Genomic DNA, 26085 nt, shown 5'->3' with positions numbered 1-26085 from the left:
CCTTCCTCTCTAGTCCCCTCCCCCTTCATCTTTAGACCCCACCCCCTTCCTCTCTAGTCCCCTCCCTTTTCCTCTCTAGTCCCCTCCCCCTTCCTCTCTAGACCCCTCCCCCTTCCTCTTTAGACCCCACCCCTTCCTCTCTAGTCCCCTCCCCCTTCATCTTTAGACCTCACGCCACACACGTGTGTGTGTGTCCCCTATCTCCCCCGTGTCTCCCCCGTCTCCCCCCGTGTCTCCCCCCATGTGTCTCCCCCCGTGTCTCTCCCCCCGTGTCTCTCCCCATGTGTCCCCCGTGTCTCCCCCCGTGTCTCTCCCCCCGTGTCTCTCCCCCCGTGTCTCTCCCCCCGTGTCTCTCCCCCCGTGTCTCTCCCCCCGTGTCTCCCCCCTGTCTCCCGCCCCGTGTCTCTCCCCCCGTGTCTCCCGCCCCGTGTCTCCCGCCCCGTGTCTCTCCCCCCGTTTCTCCCCCCTGTCTCCCGCCCGTGTCTCTCCCCCCGTCTGTCCCCCCTGTCTCCCGCCCCGTGTCTCCCGCCCCGTGTCTCCCGCCCCGTGTCTCCCGCCCCGTGTCTCCCGCCCCGTGTCTCCCGCCCCGTGTCTCCCGCCCCGTGTCTCCCGCCCCGTGTCTCCCCCGTGTCTCTCCCCCCGTGTCTCTCCCCCCGTCTCTCCCCCCGTGTCTCCCCCCTGTCTCCCGCCCGTGTCTCTCCCCCCGTGTCTCCCCCCTGTCTCCCGCCCGTGTCTCTCCCCCCGTGTCTCCCGCCCCGTGTCTCCCCCGTGTCTCCCCCCGTGTCTCCCGCCCCGTGTCTCCCGCCCCGTGTCTCTCCCCCCGTGTCTCTCCCCCCGTGTCTCTCCCCTGTCTCCAGCCCGTGTCTCTCCCCCCGTGTCTCCCCCGTGTCTCCCCCGTGTCTCCCCCCGTGTCTCCCGCCCCGTGTCTCCCCCGTGTCTCCCCCGTGTCTCCGCCCGTGTCTCCCGCCCCGTGTTTCTCCCCCCGTGTCTCTCTCTCCCCGTGTCTCTCTCCCCGTGTCTCTCCCCCCGTGTCTCTCTCCCCGTGTCTCTCCCCCCGTGTCTCCCGCCCCGTGTCTCCCCACGTATCTCCCCCCGTGTCTCTCCCCCCGTGTCTCTCCCCCCGTGTCTCTCCCCCCGTGTCTCTCCCCCCGTGTCTCTCCCCCCGTGTCTCCCGCCCCGTGTCTCTCCCGCCGTGTCTCCCCACGTGTCTCTCTCCCCGTGTCTCTCCCCCCGTGTCTCTCCCCCCGTGTCTCCCCACGTATCTCCCCCCGTGTCTCTCCCCCCGTGTCTCTCCCCCCGTGTCTCTCCCCCCGTGTCTCCCCCCGTGTCTCCCCCCCCCCGTGTCTCTCCCCCCGTGTCTCTCCCCCCGTGTCTCCCGCCCGTGTCTCTCTCCCCGTGTCTCTCCCCCCGTGTCTCCCCCCGTGTCTCCCCCCCCCCGTGTCTCTCCCCCCGTGTCTCTCCCCCCGTGTCTCCCGCCCGTGTCTCTCCCCACGTATCCCCCGTGTCTCTCCCCCCGTGTCTCTTCCCTGTGTCTCCCGCCCCGTATCTCCCCCGTGTCTCCCCCGTGTCTCCCCCCGTGTCTCCCGCCCCGTGTCTCCCCCGTGTCTCTTCCCCGTGTCTCCCCCGTGTCTCTTCCCCGTGTCTCCCGCCCCGTGTCTCCCCGTGTCTCTTCCCCGTGTCTCCCCCGTGTCTCTTCCCCGTGTCTCCCCGTGTCTCCCCCGTGTCTCCCCCCGTGTCTCCCCCGTGTCTCCCCCGTGTCTCCCCCCGTGTCTCCCGCCCCGTGTCTCCCCCGTGTCTCCCCCGTGTCTCCCCCCGTGTCTCCCGCCCCGTGTCTCCCCCCGTGTTTCTCCCCCCGTGTCTCTCCCCCCGTGTCTCCCCCCGTGTCTCCCCCCGTGTCTCTCCCCGTGTCTCTCCCCCCGTGTCTCTCCCCCCGTGTCTCTCCCCCCGTGTCTCTCCCCCCGTGTCTCTCCCCCCGTGTCTCCCCCCCCCCGTGTCTCTCCCCCCGTGTCTCTCCCCCCGTGTCTCCCGCCCGTGTCTCCCGCCCGTGTCTCTCCCCACGTATCCCCCGTGTCTCCCGCCCCGTGTCTCCCGCCCCGTGTCTCCCCCGTGTCTCTTCCCCGTGTCTCCCGCCCCGTGTCTCCCCCGTGTCTCCCCCGTGTCTCCCCCCGTGTCTCCCCCCGTGTCTCCCGCCCCGTGTCTCCCCCGTGTCTCTTCCCCGTGTCTCCCCCGAGTCTCTTCCCCGTGTCTCCCGCCCCGTGTCTCCCCGTGTCTCCCCCGTGTCTCTCCCCCCGTGTCTCTCCCCCCATGTCTCCCCCGTGTCTCCCCCGTGTCTCCCCACGTGTCTCCCCACGTGTCTCCACACGTATCTCCCCCCGTGTCTCTCCCCCCGTGTCTCTCCCCCCGTGTCTCTCCCCCTGTGTCTCTCCCCCCGTGTCTCTCCCCCCGTGTCTCTCCCCCCGTGTCTCTCCCCCCGTGTCTCTCCCCCCGTGTCTCCCCCCGTGTCTCTCCCCCCGTGTCTCTCCCCGTGTCTCTCCCCCCGTGTCTCCCCACGTATCTCCCCCCGTGTCTCTCCCCCCGTGTCTCTCCCCCCGTGTCTCTCCCCCCGTGTCTCCCCCCGTGTCTCCCCCCCCCCGTGTCTCTCCCCCCGTGTCTCTCCCCCCGTGTCTCCCGCCCGTGTCTCTCTCCCCGTGTCTCTCCCCCCGTGTCTCCCCCCGTGTCTCCCCCCCCCCGTGTCTCTCCCCCCGTGTCTCTCCCCCCGTGTCTCCCGCCCGTGTCTCTCCCCACGTATCCCCCGTGTCTCTCCCCCCGTGTCTCTTCCCCGTGTCTCCCGCCCCGTATCTCCCCCGTGTCTCCCCCGTGTCTCCCCCCGTGTCTCCCGCCCCGTGTCTCCCCCGTGTCTCTTCCCCGTGTCTCCCCCGTGTCTCTTCCCCGTGTCTCCCGCCCCGTGTCTCCCCGTGTCTCTTCCCCGTGTCTCCCCCGTGTCTCTTCCCCGTGTCTCCCGCCCCGTGTCTCCCCGTGTCTCCCCCGTGTCTCCCCCCGTGTCTCCCCCGTGTCTCCCCCGTGTCTCCCCCCGTGTCTCCCGCCCCGTGTCTCCCCCGTGTCTCCCCCGTGTCTCCCCCCGTGTCTCCCGCCCCGTGTCTCCCCCCGTGTTTCTCCCCCCGTGTCTCTCCCCCCGTGTCTCCCCCCGTGTCTCCCCCCGTGTCTCTCCCCGTGTCTCTCCCCCCGTGTCTCTCCCCCCGTGTCTCTCCCCCCGTGTCTCTCCCCCCGTGTCTCTCCCCCCGTGTCTCTCCCCCCGTGTCTCCCCCCGTGTCTCCCCCCCCCCGTGTCTCTCCCCCCGTGTCTCTCCCCCCGTGTCTCCCGCCCGTGTCTCCCGCCCGTGTCTCTCCCCACGTATCCCCCGTGTCTCCCGCCCCGTGTCTCCCGCCCCGTGTCTCCCCCGTGTCTCTTCCCCGTGTCTCCCGCCCCGTGTCTCCCCCGTGTCTCCCCCGTGTCTCCCCCCGTGTCTCCCCCCGTGTCTCCCGCCCCGTGTCTCCCCCGTGTCTCTTCCCCGTGTCTCCCCCGAGTCTCTTCCCCGTGTCTCCCGCCCCGTGTCTCCCCGTGTCTCCCCCGTGTCTCTCCCCCCGTGTCTCTCCCCCCATGTCTCCCCCGTGTCTCCCCCGTGTCTCCCCACGTGTCTCCCCACGTGTCTCCACACGTATCTCCCCCCGTGTCTCTCCCCCCGTGTCTCTCCCCCCGTGTCTCTCCCCCTGTGTCTCTCCCCCCGTGTCTCTCCCCCCGTGTCTCTCCCCCCGTGTCTCTCCCCCCGTGTCTCTCCCCCCGTGTCTCCCCCCGTGTCTCTCCCCCCGTGTCTCTCCCCGTGTCTCTCCCCCCGTGTCTCCCCCCCCGTGTCTCTCCCCCCGTGTCTCCCGCCCCGTGTCTCCCCCCCCCGTATCTCTCCCCCCGTGTCTCTCCCCGTGTCTCTCCCCCCGTGTCTCTCCCCCCGTGTCTCTCCCCCCGTGTCTCCCCCCCCCCGTGTCTCTCCCCCCGTGTCTCTCCCCCCGTGTCTCCCGCCCGTGTCTCTCCCCACGTATCCCCCGTGTCTCCCGCCCCGTGTCTCCCGCCCCGTGTCTCCCCCGTGTCTCTTCCCCGTGTCTCCCGCCCCGTGTCTCCCCTGTGTCTCTTCCCCGTGTCTCCCGCCCCGTGTCTCCCCCGTGTCTCCCCCGTGTCTCCCCCCGTGTCTCCCGCCCCGTGTCTCCCCCGTGTCTCTTCCCCGTGTCTCCCCCGTGTCTCTTCCCCGTGTCTCCCGCCCCGTGTCTCCCCGTGTCTCCCCCGTGTCTCCCCCCGTGTCTCCCGCCCCGTGTCTCCCCCGTGTCTCCCCCGTGTCTCCCCCCGTGTCTCCCGCCCCGTGTCTCTCCCCCCGTGTCTCCCCCCCCGTGTCTCTCCCCCCGTGTCTCTCCCCCCGTGTCTCTCCCCCCGTGTCTCTCCCTCCGTGTCTCTCCCCCCGTGTCTCTCCCCCCGTGTCTCTCCCCCCGTGTCTCTCCCCGTGTCTCTCCCCCGTGTCTCCCGCCCCGTGTCTCTTCCCCGTGTCTCCCGCCCCGTGTCTCTCCCGTCCCGTGTCTCCCGCCCCGTGTCTCTCCCTCCGTGTCTCCCGCCCTGTGTCTCCCGCCGCGTGTCTCCCCCCCCGTGTCTCCCCCCCCGTGTATCTCCCCCCGTGTCTCTCCCCCCGTGTCTCTCCCCCCGTGTCTCCCGCCCCGTGTCTCTCCCCCCGTGTCTCTCCCCCCGTGTCTCTCCCCCCGTGTCTCTCCCCCCGTGTCTCTCCCCCCGTGTCTCTCTCCCCGTGTCTCTCCCCCCGTGTCTCCCGCCCGTGTCTCTCCCCACGTATCCCCCGTGTCTCTCCCCCCGTGTCTCTTCCCTGTGTCTCCCGCCCCGTATCTCCCCCGTGTCTCCCCCGTGTCTCCCCCCGTGTCTCCCGCCCCGTGTCTCCCCCGTGTCTCTTCCCCGTGTCTCCCCCGTGTCTCTTCCCCGTGTCTCCCGCCCCGTGTCTCCCCGTGTCTCTTCCCCGTGTCTCCCCCGTGTCTCTTCCCCGTGTCTCCCGCCCCGTGTCTCCCCGTGTCTCCCCCGTGTCTCCCCCCGTGTCTCCCCCGTGTCTCCCCCGTGTCTCCCCCCGTGTCTCCCGCCCCGTGTCTCCCCCGTGTCTCCCCCGTGTCTCCCCCCGTGTCTCCCGCCCCGTGTCTCCCCCCGTGTTTCTCCCCCCGTGTCTCTCCCCCCGTGTCTCCCCCCGTGTCTCCCCCCGTGTCTCTCCCCGTGTCTCTCCCCCCGTGTCTCTCCCCCCGTGTCTCTCCCCCCGTGTCTCTCCCCCCGTGTCTCTCCCCCCGTGTCTCTCCCCCCGTGTCTCCCCCCCCCCGTGTCTCTCCCCCCGTGTCTCTCCCCCCGTGTCTCCCGCCCGTGTCTCCCGCCCGTGTCTCTCCCCACGTATCCCCCGTGTCTCCCGCCCCGTGTCTCCCGCCCCGTGTCTCCCCCGTGTCTCTTCCCCGTGTCTCCCGCCCCGTGTCTCCCCCGTGTCTCCCCCGTGTCTCCCCCCGTGTCTCCCCCCGTGTCTCCCGCCCCGTGTCTCCCCCGTGTCTCTTCCCCGTGTCTCCCCCGAGTCTCTTCCCCGTGTCTCCCGCCCCGTGTCTCCCCGTGTCTCCCCCGTGTCTCTCCCCCCGTGTCTCTCCCCCCATGTCTCCCCCGTGTCTCCCCCGTGTCTCCCCACGTGTCTCCCCACGTGTCTCCACACGTATCTCCCCCCGTGTCTCTCCCCCCGTGTCTCTCCCCCCGTGTCTCTCCCCCTGTGTCTCTCCCCCCGTGTCTCTCCCCCCGTGTCTCTCCCCCCGTGTCTCTCCCCCCGTGTCTCTCCCCCCGTGTCTCCCCCCGTGTCTCTCCCCCCGTGTCTCTCCCCGTGTCTCTCCCCCCGTGTCTCCCCAGGTATCTCCCCCCGTGTCTCTCCCCCCGTGTCTCTCCCCCCGTGTCTCTCCCCCCGTGTCTCCCCCCGTGTCTCCCCCCCCCCGTGTCTCTCCCCCCGTGTCTCTCCCCCCGTGTCTCCCGCCCGTGTCTCTCTCCCCGTGTCTCTCCCCCCGTGTCTCCCCCCGTGTCTCCCCCCCCCCGTGTCTCTCCCCCCGTGTCTCTCCCCCCGTGTCTCCCGCCCGTGTCTCTCCCCACGTATCCCCCGTGTCTCTCCCCCCGTGTCTCTTCCCCGTGTCTCCCGCCCCGTATCTCCCCCGTGTCTCCCCCGTGTCTCCCCCCGTGTCTCCCGCCCCGTGTCTCCCCCGTGTCTCTTCCCCGTGTCTCCCCCGTGTCTCTTCCCCGTGTCTCCCGCCCCGTGTCTCCCCGTGTCTCTTCCCCGTGTCTCCCCCGTGTCTCTTCCCCGTGTCTCCCGCCCCGTGTCTCCCCGTGTCTCCCCCGTGTCTCCCCCCGTGTCTCCCCCGTGTCTCCCCCGTGTCTCCCCCCGTGTCTCCCGCCCCGTGTCTCCCCCGTGTCTCCCCCGTGTCTCCCCCCGTGTCTCCCGCCCCGTGTCTCCCCCCGTGTTTCTCCCCCCGTGTCTCTCCCCCCGTGTCTCCCCCCGTGTCTCCCCCCGTGTCTCTCCCCGTGTCTCTCCCCCCGTGTCTCTCCCCCCGTGTCTCTCCCCCCGTGTCTCTCCCCCCGTGTCTCTCCCCCCGTGTCTCTCCCCCCGTGTCTCCCCCCGTGTCTCCCCCCCCCCGTGTCTCTCCCCCCGTGTCTCTCCCCCCGTGTCTCCCGCCCGTGTCTCCCGCCCGTGTCTCTCCCCACGTATCCCCCGTGTCTCCCGCCCCGTGTCTCCCGCCCCGTGTCTCCCCCGTGTCTCTTCCCCGTGTCTCCCGCCCCGTGTCTCCCCCGTGTCTCCCCCGTGTCTCCCCCCGTGTCTCCCCCCGTGTCTCCCGCCCCGTGTCTCCCCCGTGTCTCTTCCCCGTGTCTCCCCCGAGTCTCTTCCCCGTGTCTCCCGCCCCGTGTCTCCCCGTGTCTCCCCCGTGTCTCTCCCCCCGTGTCTCTCCCCCCATGTCTCCCCCGTGTCTCCCCCGTGTCTCCCCACGTGTCTCCCCACGTGTCTCCACACGTATCTCCCCCCGTGTCTCTCCCCCCGTGTCTCTCCCCCCGTGTCTCTCCCCCTGTGTCTCTCCCCCCGTGTCTCTCCCCCCGTGTCTCTCCCCCCGTGTCTCTCCCCCCGTGTCTCTCCCCCCGTGTCTCCCCCCGTGTCTCTCCCCCCGTGTCTCTCCCCGTGTCTCTCCCCCCGTGTCTCCCCCCCCGTGTCTCTCCCCCCGTGTCTCCCGCCCCGTGTCTCCCCCCCCCGTATCTCTCCCCCCGTGTCTCTCCCCGTGTCTCTCCCCCCGTGTCTCTCCCCCCGTGTCTCTCCCCCCGTGTCTCCCCCCCCCCGTGTCTCTCCCCCCGTGTCTCTCCCCCCGTGTCTCCCGCCCGTGTCTCTCCCCACGTATCCCCCGTGTCTCCCGCCCCGTGTCTCCCGCCCCGTGTCTCCCCCGTGTCTCTTCCCCGTGTCTCCCGCCCCGTGTCTCCCCTGTGTCTCTTCCCCGTGTCTCCCGCCCCGTGTCTCCCCCGTGTCTCCCCCGTGTCTCCCCCCGTGTCTCCCGCCCCGTGTCTCCCCCGTGTCTCTTCCCCGTGTCTCCCCCGTGTCTCTTCCCCGTGTCTCCCGCCCCGTGTCTCCCCGTGTCTCCCCCGTGTCTCCCCCCGTGTCTCCCGCCCCGTGTCTCCCCCGTGTCTCCCCCGTGTCTCCCCCCGTGTCTCCCGCCCCGTGTCTCTCCCCCCGTGTCTCCCCCCCCGTGTCTCTCCCCCCGTGTCTCTCCCCCCGTGTCTCTCCCCCCGTGTCTCTCCCCCCGTGTCTCTCCCTCCGTGTCTCTCCCCCCGTGTCTCTCCCCCCGTGTCTCTCCCCCCGTGTCTCTCCCCGTGTCTCTCCCCCGTGTCTCCCGCCCCGTGTCTCTTCCCCGTGTCTCCCGCCCCGTGTCTCTCCCGTCCCGTGTCTCCCGCCCCGTGTCTCTCCCTCCGTGTCTCCCGCCCTGTGTCTCCCGCCGCGTGTCTCCCCCCCCGTGTCTCCCCCCCCGTGTATCTCCCCCCGTGTCTCTCCCCCCGTGTCTCTCCCCCCGTGTCTCCCGCCCCGTGTCTCTCCCCCCGTGTCTCTCCCCCCGTGTCTCTCCCCCCGTGTCTCTCCCCCCGTGTCTCTCCCCCCGTGTCTCTCCCCCCGTGTCTCTCCCCCCGTGTCTCTCCCCCCGTGTCTCCCCACGTGTCTCCCGCCCCGTGTCTCCCGCCCCGTGTCTCTCCCCCCGTGTCTCCCGCCCCGTGTCTCCCGCCCCGTGTCTCCCCCCGTGTCGCCCCCCGTGTCTCCCCCTGTATCTCTCCCCCCGTGTCTCTCCCTGTGTCTCTCCCCCGTGTCTCCCGCCCCGTGTCTCTTCCCCGTGTCTCCCGCCCCGTGTCTCTCCCGCCCCGTGTCTCCCGCCCCATGTCTCTCCCCCCGTGTCTCCCGCCCCGTGTCTCCCCCCGTGTCTCTCCCCCCGTGTCTCTCCCCCCGTGTCTCTCCCCCCGTGTCTCTCCCCCCGTGTCTCCCCCCGTGTCTCTCCCCCCGTGTCTCTCCCCCCGTGTCTCCCCCCCCGTGTCTCTCCCCCCGTGTCTCCCGCCCCGTGTCTCTCCCCCCGTGTCTCTCCCCCCGTGTCTCTCCCCGTGTCTCTCCCCCGTGTCTCCCGCCCCGTGTCTCTCCCCCCGTGTCTCTCCCCCCGTGTCTCCCGCCCCGTGTCTCTCCCCCAGTGTCTCTCCCCCCGTGTCTCTCCCCCCGTGTCTCTCCCCCCGTGTCTCTCCCCCCGTGTCTCTCACCCCGTGTCTCTCCCCCCGTGTCTCTCCCCCCGTGTCTCTCCCCCCGTGTCTCTCCCCCCCGTGTCTCTCCCCCCGTGTCTCTCCCCCCGTGTCTCTCCCCCCGTGTCTCTCTCCCCGTGTCTCTCCCCCCGTGTCTCTCCCCCCGTGTCTCTCCCCCCGTGTCTCCCGCCCCGTGTCTCTTCCCCGTGTCTCCCGCCCCGTGTCTCTCCCGCCCCGTGTCTCCCGCCCCGTGTCTCTCCCCCCGTGTCTCCCCCCCCGTGTCTCCCCCCCCCCGTGTATCTCCCCCCGTGTCTCTCCCCCCGTGTCTCTCCCCCCGTGTCTCCCGCCCCGTGTCTCTCCCCCCGTGTCTCTCCCCCCGTGTCTCTCCCCCCGTGTCTCTCCCCCCGTGTCTCCCCACGTGTCTCCCGCCCCGTGTCTCCCGCCCCGTGTCTCTCCCCCCGTGTCTCCCGCCCTGTGTCTCCCGCCCCGTGTCTCTCCCCCCGTGTCTCCCTCCCCGTGTCTCCCCCCGTGTCGCCCCCCGTGTCTCTCCCCCCGTGTCTCTCCCCGTGTCTCTTCCCCGTGTCTCCCGCCCCGTGTCTCCCCGTGTCTCCCCCGTGTCTCTCCCCCCGTGTCTCTCCCCCCATGTCTCCCCCGTGTCTCCCCCGTGTCTCCCCACGTGTCTCCCCACGTGTCTCCACACGTATCTCCCCCCGTGTCTCTCCCCCCGTGTCTCTCCCCCCGTGTCTCTCCCCCTGTGTCTCTCCCCCCGTGTCTCTCCCCCCGTGTCTCTCCCCCCGTGTCTCTCCCCCCGTGTCTCTCCCCCCGTGTCTCCCCCCGTGTCTCTCCCCCCGTGTCTCTCCCCGTGTCTCTCCCCCCGTGTCTCCCCCCCCGTGTCTCTCCCCCCGTGTCTCCCGCCCCGTGTCTCCCCCCCCCGTATCTCTCCCCCCGTGTCTCTCCCCGTGTCTCTCCCCCCGTGTCTCTCCCCCCGTGTCTCTCCCCCCGTGTCTCCCCCCCCCCGTGTCTCTCCCCCCGTGTCTCTCCCCCCGTGTCTCCCGCCCGTGTCTCTCCCCACGTATCCCCCGTGTCTCCCGCCCCGTGTCTCCCGCCCCGTGTCTCCCCCGTGTCTCTTCCCCGTGTCTCCCGCCCCGTGTCTCCCCTGTGTCTCTTCCCCGTGTCTCCCGCCCCGTGTCTCCCCCGTGTCTCCCCCGTGTCTCCCCCCGTGTCTCCCGCCCCGTGTCTCCCCCGTGTCTCTTCCCCGTGTCTCCCCCGTGTCTCTTCCCCGTGTCTCCCGCCCCGTGTCTCCCCGTGTCTCCCCCGTGTCTCCCCCCGTGTCTCCCGCCCCGTGTCTCCCCCGTGTCTCCCCCGTGTCTCCCCCCGTGTCTCCCGCCCCGTGTCTCTCCCCCCGTGTCTCCCCCCCCGTGTCTCTCCCCCCGTGTCTCTCCCCCCGTGTCTCTCCCCCCGTGTCTCTCCCCCCGTGTCTCTCCCTCCGTGTCTCTCCCCCCGTGTCTCTCCCCCCGTGTCTCTCCCCCCGTGTCTCTCCCCGTGTCTCTCCCCCGTGTCTCCCGCCCCGTGTCTCTTCCCCGTGTCTCCCGCCCCGTGTCTCTCCCGTCCCGTGTCTCCCGCCCCGTGTCTCTCCCTCCGTGTCTCCCGCCCTGTGTCTCCCGCCGCGTGTCTCCCCCCCCGTGTCTCCCCCCCCGTGTATCTCCCCCCGTGTCTCTCCCCCCGTGTCTCTCCCCCCGTGTCTCCCGCCCCGTGTCTCTCCCCCCGTGTCTCTCCCCCCGTGTCTCTCCCCCCGTGTCTCTCCCCCCGTGTCTCTCCCCCCGTGTCTCTCCCCCCGTGTCTCTCCCCCCGTGTCTCTCCCCCCGTGTCTCCCCACGTGTCTCCCGCCCCGTGTCTCCCGCCCCGTGTCTCTCCCCCCGTGTCTCCCGCCCCGTGTCTCCCGCCCCGTGTCTCCCCCCGTGTCGCCCCCCGTGTCTCCCCCTGTATCTCTCCCCCCGTGTCTCTCCCTGTGTCTCTCCCCCGTGTCTCCCGCCCCGTGTCTCTTCCCCGTGTCTCCCGCCCCGTGTCTCTCCCGCCCCGTGTCTCCCGCCCCATGTCTCTCCCCCCGTGTCTCCCGCCCCGTGTCTCCCCCCATGTCTCTCCCCCCGTGTCTCCCCCCCCGTGTCTCTCCCCCCGTGTCTCTCCCCCCGTGTCTCTCCCCCCGTGTCTCTCCCCCCGTGTCTCTCCCCCCGTGTCTCCCCCCGTGTCTCTCCCCCCGTGTCTCTCCCCCCGTGTCTCCCCCCCCGTGTCTCTCCCCCCGTGTCTCCCGCCCCGTGTCTCTCCCCCCGTGTCTCTCCCCCCGTGTCTCTCCCCGTGTCTCTCCCCCGTGTCTCCCGCCCCGTGTCTCTCCCCCCGTGTCTCTCCCCCCGTGTCTCCCGCCCCGTGTCTCTCCCCCAGTGTCTCTCCCCCCGTGTCTCTCCCCCCGTGTCTCTCCCCCCGTGTCTCTCCCCCCGTGTCTCTCACCCCGTGTCTCTCCCCCCGTGTCTCTCCCCCCGTGTCTCTCCCCCCGTGTCTCTCCCCCCCGTGTCTCTCCCCCCGTGTCTCTCCCCCCGTGTCTCTCCCCCCGTGTCTCTCTCCCCGTGTCTCTCCCCCCGTGTCTCTCCCCCCGTGTCTCTCCCCCCGTGTCTCCCGCCCCGTGTCTCTTCCCCGTGTCTCCCGCCCCGTGTCTCTCCCGCCCCGTGTCTCCCGCCCCGTGTCTCTCCCCCCGTGTCTCCCCCCCCGTGTCTCCCCCCCCCCGTGTATCTCCCCCCGTGTCTCTCCCCCCGTGTCTCTCCCCCCGTGTCTCCCGCCCCGTGTCTCTCCCCCCGTGTCTCTCCCCCCGTGTCTCTCCCCCCGTGTCTCTCCCCCCGTGTCTCCCCACGTGTCTCCCGCCCCGTGTCTCCCGCCCCGTGTCTCTCCCCCCGTGTCTCCCGCCCTGTGTCTCCCGCCCCGTGTCTCTCCCCCCGTGTCTCCCTCCCCGTGTCTCCCCCCGTGTCGCCCCCCGTGTCTCTCCCCCCGTGTCTCTCCCCGTGTCTCTTCCCCGTGTCTCCCGCCCCGTGTCTCTTCCCCGTGTCTCCCGTCCCGTGTCTCCCGCCCCGTGTCTCTCCCGCCCCGTGTCTCTTCCCCCGTGTCTCTCCCCCCGTGTCTCTCCCCCCGTGTCTCTCCCCCCGTGTCTCTCCCCCCGTGTCTCTCCCCCCGTGTCTCTCCCCCCGTGTCTCCCCCCGTGTCTCCCGCCCCGTGTCTCTCCCCCCGTGTCTCCCGCCCTGTGTCTCCCGCCCCGTGTCTCCCCCGTGTCTCTCCCCCCGTGTCTCTCCCCCCGTGTCTCTCCCCCCGTGTCTCCCCCCCCGTGTCTCTCCCCCCGTGTCTCTCCCCCCGTGTCTCTCCCCCCGTGTCTCCCGCCCCGTGTCTCTCCCCCCGTGTCTCTCCCCCCGTGTCTCTCCCCCCGTGTCTCTCCCCCCGTGTCTCCCCCCCCCCGTGTCTCCCCCCGTGTCTCTCCCCCCGTGTCTCTCCCCCCGTGTCTCTCTCCCCGTGTCTCTCCCCCCGTGTCTCCCGCCCCGTGTCTCCCCCCCATGTGTCTCTCCTCCCGTGTCTCCCCCGTGTCTCCCCCCGTGTCTCCCCCCGTGTCTCCCCCGTGTCTCCCCCGTGTCTCCCCCCGTGTCTCCCGCCCCGTGTCTCCCCCGTGTCTCCCCCGTCTCTCCCCCCGTGTCTCTCCCCCTGTGTCTCCCGCCCCGTGTCTCCCGCCCCGTGTCCCACCCCGTGTCTCCCCACGTGTCTCTCCCCCCGTGTCTCTCCCCCCGTGTCTCTCCCCCCGTGTCTCCCGCCCCGTGTCTCTCCCCCCGTGTCTCTCCCCCCGTGTCTCTCCCCCCGTGTCTCTCCCCCCGTGTCTCCCGCCCTGTGTCTCCCCACGTGTCTCCCCACGTGTCTCCACACGTATCTCCCCCCGTGTCTCTCCCCCCGTGTCTCTCCCCCCGTGTCTCTCCCCCTGTGTCTCTCCCCCCGTGTCTCTCCCCCCGTGTCTCTCCCCCCGTGTCTCTCCCCCCGTGTCTCTCCCCCCGTGTCTCCCCCCGTGTCTCTCCCCCCGTGTCTCTCCCCGTGTCTCTCCCCCCGTGTCTCCCCACGTATCTCCCCCCGTGTCTCTCCCCCCGTGTCTCTCCCCCCGTGTCTCTCCCCCCGTGTCTCCCCCCGTGTCTCCCCCCCCCCGTGTCTCTCCCCCCGTGTCTCTCCCCCCGTGTCTCCCGCCCGTGTCTCTCTCCCCGTGTCTCTCCCCCCGTGTCTCCCCCCGTGTCTCCCCCCCCCCGTGTCTCTCCCCCCGTGTCTCTCCCCCCGTGTCTCCCGCCCGTGTCTCTCCCCACGTATCCCCCGTGTCTCTCCCCCCGTGTCTCTTCCCCGTGTCTCCCGCCCCGTATCTCCCCCGTGTCTCCCCCGTGTCTCCCCCCGTGTCTCCCGCCCCGTGTCTCCCCCGTGTCTCTTCCCCGTGTCTCCCCCGTGTCTCTTCCCCGTGTCTCCCGCCCCGTGTCTCCCCGTGTCTCTTCCCCGTGTCTCCCCCGTGTCTCTTCCCCGTGTCTCCCGCCCCGTGTCTCCCCGTGTCTCCCCCGTGTCTCCCCCCGTGTCTCCCCCGTGTCTCCCCCGTGTCTCCCCCGTGTCTCCCCCCGTGTCTCCCGCCCCGTGTCTCCCCCGTGTCTCCCCCGTGTCTCCCCCCGTGTCTCCCGCCCCGTGTCTCCCCCCGTGTTTCTCCCCCCGTGTCTCTCCCCCCGTGTCTCCCCCCGTGTCTCCCCCCGTGTCTCTCCCCGTGTCTCTCCCCCCGTGTCTCTCCCCCCGTGTCTCTCCCCCCGTGTCTCTCCCCCCGTGTCTCTCCACCCGTGTCTCTCCCCCCGTGTCTCTCCCCCCGTGTCTCTCCCCCCGTGTCTCCCCCCGTGTCTCCCCCCCCCCGTGTCTCTCCCCCCGTGTCTCTCCCCCCGTGTCTCCCGCCCGTGTCTCCCGCCCGTGTCTCTCCCCACGTATCCCCCGTGTCTCCCGCCCCGTGTCTCCCGCCCCGTGTCTCCCCCGTGTCTCTTCCCCGTGTCTCCCGCCCCGTGTCTCCCCCGTGTCTCCCCCGTGTCTCCCCCCGTGTCTCCCCCCGTGTCTCCCGCCCCGTGTCTCCCCCGTGTCTCTTCCCCGTGTCTCCCCCGAGTCTCTTCCCCGTGTCTCCCGCCCCGTGTCTCCCCGTGTCTCCCCCGTGTCTCTCCCCCCGTGTCTCTCCCCCCATGTCTCCCCCGTGTCTCCCCCGTGTCTCCCCACGTGTCTCCCCACGTGTCTCCACACGTATCTCCCCCCGTGTCTCTCCCCCCGTGTCTCTCCCCCTGTGTCTCTCCCCCCGTGTCTCTCCCCCCGTGTCTCTCCCCCCGTGTCTCTCCCCCCGTGTCTCTCCCCCCGTGTCTCCCCCCGTGTCTCTCCCCCCGTGTCTCTCCCCGTGTCTCTCCCCCCGTGTCTCCCCCCCCGTGTCTCTCCCCCCGTGTCTCCCGCCCCGTGTCTCCCCCCCCCGTATCTCTCCCCCCGTGTCTCTCCCCGTGTCTCTCCCCCCGTGTCTCTCCCCCCGTGTCTCTCCCCCCGTGTCTCCCCCCCCCGTGTCTCTCCCCCCGTGTCTCTCCCCCCGTGTCTCCCGCCCGTGTCTCTCCCCACGTATCCCCCGTGTCTCCCGCCCCGTGTCTCCCGCCCCGTGTCTCCCCCGTGTCTCTTCCCCGTGTCTCCCGCCCCGTGTCTCCCCCGTGTCTCCCCCGTGTCTCCCCCCGTGTCTCCCGCCCCGTGTCTCCCCCGTGTCTCTTCCCCGTGTCTCCCCCGTGTCTCTTCCCCGTGTCTCCCGCCCCGTGTCTCCCCGTGTCTCCCCCGTGTCTCCCCCCGTGTCTCCCGCCCCGTGTCTCCCCCGTGTCTCCCCCGTGTCTCCCCCCGTGTCTCCCGCCCCGTGTCTCTCCCCCCGTGTCTCCCCCCCCGTGTCTCTCCCCCCGTGTCTCTCCCCCCGTGTCTCTCCCCCCGTGTCTCTCCCCCCGTGTCTCTCCCTCCGTGTCTCTCCCCCCGTGTCTCTCCCCCCGTGTCTCTCCCCCCGTGTCTCTCCCCGTGTCTCTCCCCCGTGTCTCCCGCCCCGTGTCTCTTCCCCGTGTCTCCCGCCCCGTGTCTCTCCCGTCCCGTGTCTCCCGCCCCGTGTCTCTCCCTCCGTGTCTCCCGCCCTGTGTCTCCCGCCGCGTGTCTCCCCCCCCGTGTCTCCCCCCCCGTGTATCTCCCCCCGTGTCTCTCCCCCCGTGTCTCTCCCCCCGTGTCTCCCGCCCCGTGTCTCTCCCCCCGTGTCTCTCCCCCCGTGTCTCTCCCCCCGTGTCTCTCCCCCCGTGTCTCTCCCCCCGTGTCTCTCTCCCCGTGTCTCTCCCCCCGTGTCTCTCCCCCCGTGTCTCTCCCCCCGTGTCTCTCCCCCCGTGTCTCCCCACGTGTCTCCCGCCCCGTGTCTCCCGCCCCGTGTCTCTCCCCCCGTGTCTCCCGCCCCGTGTCTCCCGCCCCGTGTCTCCCCCCGTGTCGCCCCCCGTGTCTCCCCCTGTATCTCTCCCCCCGTGTCTCTCCCTGTGTCTCTCCCCCGTGTCTCCCGCCCCGTGTCTCTTCCCCGTGTCTCCCGCCCCGTGTCTCTCCCGCCCCGTGTCTCCCGCCCCATGTCTCTCCCCCCGTGTCTCCCGCCCCGTGTCTCCCCCCGTGTCTCTCCCCCCGTGTCTCTCCCCCCGTGTCTCTCCCCCCGTGTCTCTCCCCCCGTGTCTCCCCCCGTGTCTCTCCCCCCGTGTCTCTCCCCCCGTGTCTCCCCTCCCGTGTCTCTCCCCCCGTGTCTCCCGCCCCGTGTCTCTCCCCCCGTGTCTCTCCCCCCGTGTCTCTCCCCGTGTCTCTCCCCCGTGTCTCCCGCCCCGTGTCTCTCCCCCCGTGTCTCTCCCCCCGTGTCTCCCGCCCCGTGTCTCTCCCCCAGTGTCTCTCCCCCCGTGTCTCTCCCCCCGTGTCTCTCCCCCCGTGTCTCTCCCCCCGTGTCTCTCACCCCGTGTCTCTCCCCCCGTGTCTCTCCCCCCGTGTCTCTCCCCCCGTGTCTCTCCCCCCGTGTCTCTCCCCCCGTGTCTCTCCCCCCGTGTCTCTCCCCCCGTGTCTCTCCCCCCGTGTCTCTCTCCCCGTGTCTCTCCCCCCGTGTCTCTCCCCCCGTGTCTCTCCCCCCGTGTCTCCCGCCCCGTGTCTCTTCCCCGTGTCTCCCGCCCCGTGTCTCTCCCGCCCCGTGTCTCCCGCCCCGTGTCTCTCCCCCCGTGTCTCCCCCCCCGTGTCTCCCCCCCCCCGTGTATCTCCCCCCGTGTCTCTCCCCCCGTGTCTCTCCCCCCGTGTCTCCCGCCCCGTGTCTCTCCCCCCGTGTCTCTCCCCCCGTGTCTCTCCCCCCGTGTCTCTCCCCCCGTGTCTCTCCCCCCGTGTCTCCCCACGTGTCTCCCGCCCCGTGTCTCCCGCCCCGTGTCTCTCCCCCCGTGTCTCCCGCCCTGTGTCTCCCGCCCCGTGTCTCTCCCCCCGTGTCTCCCTCCCCGTGTCTCCCCCCGTGTCGCCCCCCGTGTCTCTCCCCCCGTGTCTCTCCCCGTGTCTCTTCCCCGTGTCTCCCGCCCCGTGTCTCTTCCCCGTGTCTCCCGTCCCGTGTCTCCCGCCCCGTGTCTCTCTCGCCCCGTGTCTCTTCCCCCGTGTCTCTCCCCCCGTGTCTCTCCCCCCGTGTCTCTCCCCCCGTGTCTCTCCCCCCGTGTCTCTCCCCCCGTGTCTCCCCCCGTGTCTCCCGCCCCGTGTCTCTCCCCCCGTGTCTCCCGCCCTGTGTCTCCCGCCCCGTGTCTCCCCCGTGTCTCTCCCCCCGTGTCTCTCCCCCCGTGTCTCTCCCCCCGTGTCTCCCCCCCCGTGTCTCTCCCCCCGTGTCTCTCCCCCCGTGTCTCTCCCCCCGTGTCTCCCGCCCCGTGTCTCTCCCCCCGTGTCTCTCCCCCCGTGTCTCTCCCCCCGTGTCTCTCCCCCCGTGTCTCCCCCCCCCGTGTCTCCCCCCGTGTCTCTCCCCCCGTGTCTCTCCCCCCGTGTCTCTCCCCCCGTGTCTCTCCCCCCGTGTCTCTCCCCCCGTGTCTCCCGCCCCGTGTCTCTCCCCCCGTGTCTCCCGCCCTGTGTCTCCCCACGTGTCTCCCCACGTGTCTCTCCCCCCCCCCACGTACTCTGGTAGATGCCGATGTGTCCGTCGCCACCGCACATCTGGGCCGAGCTGCCGAAGCAGAGGTGGTGGCAGTGAGTGGACGGCACTCGGAGAGACGGAGCTGGTGGAGACACGCCGCAGAAGCACGCGAAGCCAGACTCCACTCCCGCTAGCTGGAGACACGCGGGGACACACGGGGAGACACGGAGACACACGGGGAGACACGGAGACACACGGGGTTACGGAGAGACACGGGGGAGACACGGGGAGACACACGGGGTTACGGAGACACACGGGGGAGACACGGGGAGACACACGGGGGGGAGACACACAGAGGGGAGACACGGGGAGACACACGGAGAGACACACGGGGAGAGACACACGGAGACACGGGGAGACACACAGGGAGACACGGGGAGAGACACGGGGAGACACGGAGACACACGGGGTTACGGAGAGACACGGAGACACACGGGGAGACACACGGAGAGACGGAGCTGGTGGAGACACGCCGCAGAAGCACGCGAAGCCAGACTCCACTCCCGCTAGCTGGAGACACACGGGGAGAGACACGGGGTTAGGGAGAGACACACGGAGAGACACACGGGGAGACACGGGGAGACACACGGGGAGACACACGGGGTTAGGGAGAGACACACGGGGAGACACGGGGAGACACACGGGGGGGAGACACACAGAGGGGAGACACGGGGAGACACACGGAGAGACACAGGGAGACACACGGGAAGACACACGGGGAGGAGACACGGGGAGACATACGGAGAGACACACGGGGAGAGACACGGGGAGAGACACACGGAGACACGGGGAGAGACACAGGGAGACACGGGGAGAGACACGGGGAGACACACAGGAGAGACACGGGGAGACACGGGGAGAGACACGGGGAGACACGGAGACACACGGGGTTACGGAGAGACACGGAGACACGGAGACACACGGGGAGACACACAGGGGATACACACGGGGAGAGACACGGGGAGACACGGGGAGAGACACGGGGAGACACGGAGACACACGGGGTTACGGAGAGACACGGAGACACACGGGGAGACACACGGGCTTAGGGAGAGACACACGGGGAGACACGGGGAGACACACGGGGGGGAGACACACAGAGGGGAGACACGGGGAGACACACGGAGAGACACACGGGGAGAGACACACGGAGACACGGGGAGAGACACAGGGAGACACGGGGAGAGACAGGGGGAGACACACAGGAGAGACACAGGGAGACACGGGGAGAGACACGGGGAGACACGGGGTTACGGAGAGACACGGGGAGACACACGGAGAGACACACGGGGGAGACACAGGGAGACACGCGGGGAGACACACGGGGTTACGGAGACACACGGAGACACAAAGGGAGATACACGGAGAGACACAGGGAGACACGGGGAGAGACACGGAGACACACGGGGAGACACGGAGTAACACGGGGAGACACGGGGGAGACACGGAGACACACGGGGAGACACACGGGGGAGACACGGAGACACACGGGGTTACGGAGACACACGGGGGAGACACGGGGAGACACACGGGGAGACACACGGGGAGACACTGGGAGAGACACACGGGAGAGACACACGGGGTTACGGAGAGACACAGGGAGACACGGAGAGACACAGGGAGACACACGGAGAGACACACGGAGACACACGGGGAGACACACGGGGTTATTGAGAGACACACGGAGAGACACAGGGAGACACACGGAGAGACACACGGAGAGACACGGAGACACACGGGGTTATTGAGAGACACTCGGAGAGACGGAGGCGGTGGAGACACGCCGCAGAAGCAAGCGAAGCCAGACTCCACTCCCGCTAGCTGGAGACACACAGGGGGGAGACACGCGGGGAGACACGGGGAGACACGGGGAGAGACACACGGGAGAGACACGGGGTTACAGAGAGACACACGAGGAGACACACGGGGAGACACACGGAGAGACACGGAGACACACGGGGTTATGGGGAGACACGGGGAGACACGGGGAGACACACTGGGAGACACGGAGACACACGGGGAGACACGGGGAGACACACGGGGACACACGGGGACACACGGGGAGACACGGGGAGAGACTGGGAGACATGGGGGACACACGGAGAGACACTGGGAGACACGGGGAGAAACGGGGAGACACTGGGAGAGACTGCGAGACACTGGGAGACAGAGACACACGGAGACACGGGGGGGACACGGGGAGACACGGAGACACACAGAGACACTGGAGACACGGGGAGACACGGGGAGACACGGAGAGACACTGGGAGACACGGGGAGACACGGGGAGACACGGGGGACACGTGGAGACACAGGGAGACACGGGGAGGCACACGGAGACACGAGGAGACACTGAGAGATACGTGGAGACACGTGAAGACACGGAGAGACATGGGGAGACACGGGGAGACACACGGAGACATTGGGAGACACACGGAGAGACACTGAGAGACACAGGGAGAGACACACGGGGAGACACGCGGAGACACGGGGAGACATGCGGAGAGACACACGGAGACACGCGGAGACACACGGACAGACACGGGGAGACACGGGGAGAGACACAGGGAGACACGGAGAGACACAGGGAGACACACTGGGAGACACGTGGAGACACTGAGAGACACTGGGAGACACGTGGAGACAAACGGGGAGAAACTGAGAGACACTGGGAGACACGTGGAGACACGGAGAGACACGGGGAGACACACGGAGACACTGAGAGACACGGGGAGACACAGGGAGACACGGGGAGACACGGGGGGAGACACAGAGAGACACACGGAGAGACACGTGGAGACAGTGGGAGAGACGGGGGACACAGGGAGACACGGGGAGGGCCACGGGGAGACACGGGGAGACACAGGGAGACACTGGGAGACACACGGAGAGACACAGGGAGACACAGGGAGACACGGGGAGACACACGGAGAGACACAGGGAGACACAGGGAGACACGGGGAGACACACGGAGAGACACAGGGAGACACGGGGAGACATGGGGAGACACAGGGAGACACTGGGAGACACGGAGAGACACAGGGAGACACAGGGAGACACGGGGAGACACGGGGAGACACAGGGAGACACGGGGAGACACTGGGAGACACGGGGAGACACGGGGGAGACACGGAGAGACACGTGGAGACACGTGGAGAAACGTGGAGACACACGGAGAGACACAGGGAGGCACGGGGAGAAATTGGGAGACACGGGGAGACACTGGGAGACACGGGGAGACACGGGGAGACACGGGGAGAGACACGGGGGAGACACGGAGAGACACGGGGAGACACGGGGAGATACTGGGAGACACGGAGAGACACGGGGAGAGACTGGGAGACACACGGAGAGACACATGGAGACAGTGGGAGACACGGGGAGAGACACACGGAGAGACACGGGGAGACACTCCGAGACACGTGGAGACACGTGGAGACACGGGGAGACACGGAGAGACATTGCGAGACACTGCGAGACACGGGGATACACAGGGAGACACGGGGAGAGACTGGGAGACAGACAGACACGGGGAGACAGTGGGAGACATGGCGAGACACTGGGAGACACGGGGAGACACACTGGGAGACACGGGGAGACACGGAGAGACACACAGAGACACTGAGACACACGTGGAGACACGGGTAGACACAGGGAGATACACGGAGAGACACGGAGCGAGACGCACAGGGAGACACAGGGAGACACACGTGGAGACACACGGAGAGACACGGGGAGACACTGGGAGACACGTGGAGACACGGGGAGACACACAGAGACACACTGGGAGACACAATGGGAGACACCTGGAGACACTGGGAGACACATGGGGAGACACTGGGAGACACTGAGAGACACGTGGAGACACGGAGAGACACGGAGAGACACACTGGGAGACACGGAGAGACACACTGGGGAGACTCTGGGAGACACGGGGGAGACACGGAGAGACACGTGGAGACACGTGAAGACACGTGGAGACACACGGAGAGACACAGGGAGACACGGAGAGACACGTGGAGACATGTGGAGACACACGGAGAGACACAGGGAGACACAGGGTGACACGGAGAGACACAGGGAGACACTGGGAGACACGGGGAGAGACACACGGAGAGACACGGGGAGACACGGGGAGACACGGGGAGACACTGGGAGGCACACGGAGAGACACACGGGAGAGACACGGGGAGACACGGGGAGACAGTGCGAGACACGGGGAGACACACGGAGAGACACGGGGAGAGACACACATGAGAGACACGGGGAGACACACGGGGGAGACACGCGGGGAGACACGCGGAGACACACTGACAGACACACTGGGGGACACGTGGAGACACTGGGAGACACTGGGAGACACGGAGAGACACGTGGAGACACACGGAGAGACACAGGGAGACACAGGGAGACACGGAGAGACACGGGGAGACACGGGGAGAGACTGCGAGACACGGGGAGACACGGGGGAGACACGGGGGACATACGGAGAGACACGGGGAGATACTGGGAGACACACGGAGAGACACGGGGAGACACGGTGGGAGACACGGGGGGAGACACGGGGGAGACACGGGGAGACACGGGGAGACACGGGAGACACACGGAGAGACACGGGGAGACACGGTGGGAGACACGGGGGGAGATACGGGGAGACACGGGGAGACACGGGGAGACACGGGGAGAGACTGCGAGACACGGGGAGACACGGGGGAGACACGGGGGACACACAGAGAGACACAGGGAGACACTGCGAGACACGGGGAGACACAGGGAGACACAGGGAGACACACGGAGAGACACTGAGAGACACGGGGAGACACTGGGAGACACGGGGAGAGACTGGGAGACACTGGGAGAGACACAGGGAGAGACCCGGGGAAAGACTGGGAGACACGGGGAGAGATACACGGAGAGACACGTGGAGACACGGGGAGAGACACGGGGAGAGACACACGGAGACACGGGGAGACACTGGGAGACATGGGGAGACACTGAGAGACACGGGGAGAGACACGGGGAGAGACTTGGAGACACAGGGAGACACGTGGAGAGACACACGGAGAGACACGGAGACACTGGGAGACACGGGGAGGGACGCAGGAGAGACACACGGAGACACTGGGAGACACGGGGAGAGACACACGGAGAGACACTGGCAGACATGGAGAGACACACGGAGAGACACGTGGAGACACGGAGAGACACTGGGAGACACGGTGAGACAATGGGAGACACACGGAGAGACACGGGGAGCGACACGGGGAGACACGGGGAGACACTGAGAGACACGGGGAGACACGGGGAGACACGGGGAGAGACACACGTGGAAACACGGAGAGACACGTGAAGACACACGGGGAGACACATGGAGACACTGGGAGACACATGGAGAGACACGGGGAGAGACATGGGGAGAGACACACGGAGAGACACGGCGAGACAGTGGGAGACACGGGGGACACAGGGAGACACGGGGAGACACAGGGAGACACACGTGGAGACACGGGAGAGACACGGGGAGAGACACACGGGGAGATACGGAGAGACACGGGGAGACACGGGGAGACACGAGGGAGACACTGGGAGACACGGGGAGAGACACGTGGAGACACGGAGAGACACGTGAAGACACACTGGGAGACACTGAGAGACACGTGGAGACACGTGGAGACACTGAGAGACACTGAGAGACACGGGGAGACACTGAGAGACACACAGAGACACTGAGAGACACGTGGAGACACTGAGAGACACACAGAGACACTGAGAGACACACAGAGACACTGAGCCACACAGTGAGTACCTGGTATCCGCGATCCCTGCAGTAGGAGATGCAGCTCTGTACCGTGAGCTTGGGGAACGTGGAGACACGTGGAGACACAGAGAGACACACAGAGACACACAGAGACACTGAGAGACACACTGAGAGACACACAGAGACACACAGAGACACAGGGAGACACAGGGAGACACAGAGACACTGAGAGACACACTGAGACACTGAGAGACACTGAGAGACACTGGGAGACACTGGGAGACACTGGGAGACACTGAGAGACACGTGGAGACACGTGGAGACACACAGAGACACTGAGACACACACATAGACACTGAGAGACACACAGAGAAACTGAGAGACACACAGAGAAACTGAGAGACAAACAGAGACACTGAGAGACATACAGAGACACTGAGAGACACGTGGAGACACTGAGAGACACACAGAGACACTGAGAGACACACAGAGACACTGAGAGACACACAGAGACACTGAGAGACACGTGGAGACACTGAGAGACACGTGGAGACACTGAGACACACACAGAGACACTGAGACACACTGGGAGTACCTGGTACCCGCGATCCCTGCAGTAGGAGATGCAGCTCTGTACCGTGAGCTTGGGGAACGTGGAGACACGTGGAGACACACAGAGACACTGAGAGACACGGGGAGACACACAGAGACACTGGGAGACACTGAGACACGTGGAGACACACAGAGACACTGAGAGACACACAGAGACACTGAGACACTGAGAGACACACAGGGAGACACACGGAGAGACACTGAGACACACTGGGAGTACCTGGTATCCGCGATCCCTGCAGTAGGAGATGCAGCTCTGTACCGTGAGCTTGGGGAAAGTGGAGACACGTGGTGACACACAGAGACACTGAGAGACACTGAGAGACACAGAGACACTGAGAGACACTGGGAGACACTGGGAGACACTGAGAGACACACAGAGACACTGAGAGACACACAGACACACAGAGACACTGAGAGACACACAGAGACACTGAGAGACACACAGAGACACTGAGAGACACACAGAGACATTGGGAGACACCTAGACACACAGAGACACACAGAGACACGTGGAGACACACGTGGAGACACGTGGAGACACACAGAGACACTAAGAGACACGTGGAGACACTGAGACACACACAGAGACACTGAGACACACAGTGAGTACCTGGTACCCGCGATCCCTGCAGTAGGAGATGCAGCTCTGTACCGTGAGCTTGGGGAACGTGGAGACACGTGGAGACACACAGAGACACTGAGAGACACGGGGAGACACACAGAGACACTGGGAGACACTGAGACACGTGGAGACACACAGAGACACTGAGAGACACACAGAGACACTGAGACACTGAGAGACACACAGGGAGACACACGGAGAGACACTGAGACACACTGGGAGTACCTGGTATCCGCGATCCCTGCAGTAGGAGATGCAGCTCTGTACCGTGAGCTTGGGGAAAGTGGCGCTGGGACCCGTCAGGAGAGGAGGGGAACCAGAGTCCTCAAAGCATCCCAAGTAGCCAGGCACTACTCAGAGGGGGGGGGGGGTGGGGGGGTGGGTGAGTGGGGGGGGGGGTGAGTGAGTGAGTGGGTGGGTGAGTGAGTGGGTGGGTGAGTGAGTGGTTGAGTGAGTGAGTGGGTGAGTGAGTGAGTGAGTGGTGAGTGGGTGAGTGAGTGGTGAGTGGGTGAGTGAGTGAGTGGGTGGGTGAGTGAGTGAGTGGGTGAGTGAGTGAGTGTGTAGGCGAGTGAGTGAGTGAGTGGGTGAGTGAGTGGGTGGGTGAGTGAGTGGGTGAGTGAGTGGGTGGGTGGGTGAGTGGGTGGGTGAGTGAGTGGGTGAGTGGGTGAGTGAGTGGTTGAGTGGGTGAGTGGGTGAGTGAGTGGTTGAGTGGGTGAGTGAGTGAGTGGGTGCGTGGGTGAGTGGGTGAGTGTGAGTGACGTAATCACTGAGGCACGTGGTGACGTCACAGTAGCGCCACGTGACGCCCTCCTCCGTTTCTGCCACGTGACACCACGGCAGAGCATCGCCATCCGGGTTGCTGGACAACATCAACAACATCAACAACATCAACATCAACAACAACAACATCAACAACATCAACATCAACATCAACAACAACATCAACAACATCAACAACAACATCAACAACATCAACAACATCAACAACAACATCAACAACAACATCAACAACATCAACAACAACATCAACATTAACAACAACATCATCAACAACATCAACATCATAAACAACAACATCAACAACATCAACAACATCAACAACAACATCATCAACATCATCAACAACAACATCAACAACATCAACAACAACATCAACATCAACAACATCATCAACAACATCAACAACATCAACAACAACACAACATCATCAACAACAACAACATCACCACCACCACCATCACCACCATCACCATCACCACCACCACCACCACCATCACCACCACCACCATCACCATTACCACCACCACCATCACCACCACCACCATCACCACCACCATCACCACCACCACCACCACCATCAGCATCACCACCATCAGCATCACCACCATCAGCATCACCACCATCACCACCACCACCATCACCACCACCATCACCACCACCATCACCACCACTACCACCACCAACACCATCACCACCACCACCACCATCACCACCACCAACACCATCACCACCATCACCACCACCATCACAACCACCACCATCACCACCACCACCATCATCACCCCCATCACCACCACCACCACCACCATCATCACCCCCATCACCACCACCACCACCATCATCACCACCACCACCACCATCACCACCACTACCACCATCACCACCACCACTACTACCACCATCACCACCACCATCACCACCATCACCACCACCACCATCACCACCACCATCACCACCATCACCACCACCACCACCATCACCACCACCATCACCACCACCATCATCACCACCACCACCACCACCACCATCACCATCACCACCACCACCATCACCACCATCACCACCATCACCACCACCATCACCACCACCACCACCATCACCACCACCACCATCACCACCACCACCATCACCACCACCATCACCACCACCACCACCATCACCACCATCACCACCACCACCATCACCACCATCACCACCACCATCACCATCACCACCACCACCACCACCATCACCACCACC

At 67.6% G+C, this 26085-nt stretch overlaps 1 protein-coding gene across 1 annotated transcript; it reads right to left on the bottom strand.

Annotated features, from left to right (window-relative positions):
- Window positions 1-140: 140 nt before the first annotated feature.
- KREMEN2 (kringle containing transmembrane protein 2) lies at window positions 141-25089 on the bottom strand. Its single transcript, XM_076057110.1, has 4 exons — window positions 24834-25089; window positions 24292-24416; window positions 17055-17205; window positions 141-160 (listed from the first exon to the last, which is right to left on the bottom strand). Exons 1-4 carry the CDS (start codon window positions 25078-25080, stop codon window positions 141-143), a joined length of 543 nt encoding a protein of 180 aa, XP_075913225.1. The 5' UTR covers window positions 25081-25089.
- Window positions 25090-26085: the final 996 nt, after the last annotated feature.

Source organism: Petromyzon marinus, chromosome 79 (genome assembly GCF_048934315.1).
Source record: "Petromyzon marinus isolate PM22_M1 ecotype Great Lakes invasive population chromosome 79, UKy_Petmar_22M1.pri1.0, whole genome shotgun sequence".
In the NCBI taxonomy this organism is placed as follows: Eukaryota; Metazoa; Chordata; class Hyperoartia; order Petromyzontiformes; family Petromyzontidae; genus Petromyzon; species Petromyzon marinus.
Note: the sequence above shows the minus strand (reverse complement) of the source record. Positions and strands in the feature narration are given on the sequence as shown.

Coding starts and splice junctions, on each gene's coding strand:
- KREMEN2 (XM_076057110.1), bottom strand. CDS start 25,080: ATGTTGTTGATGTTGTTGTTGATGTTGTTGTTGATGTTGTTGATGTTG. Junction 24,417..24,833: donor TGACGTCACCACGTGCCTCA/GTGATTACGTCA, acceptor CCCTCTGAGTAG/TGCCTGGCTACTTGGGATGC. Junction 17,206..24,291: donor GCAGGGATCGCGGATACCAG/GTACTCCCAGTG, acceptor GCGTGTCTCCAG/CTAGCGGGAGTGGAGTCTGG.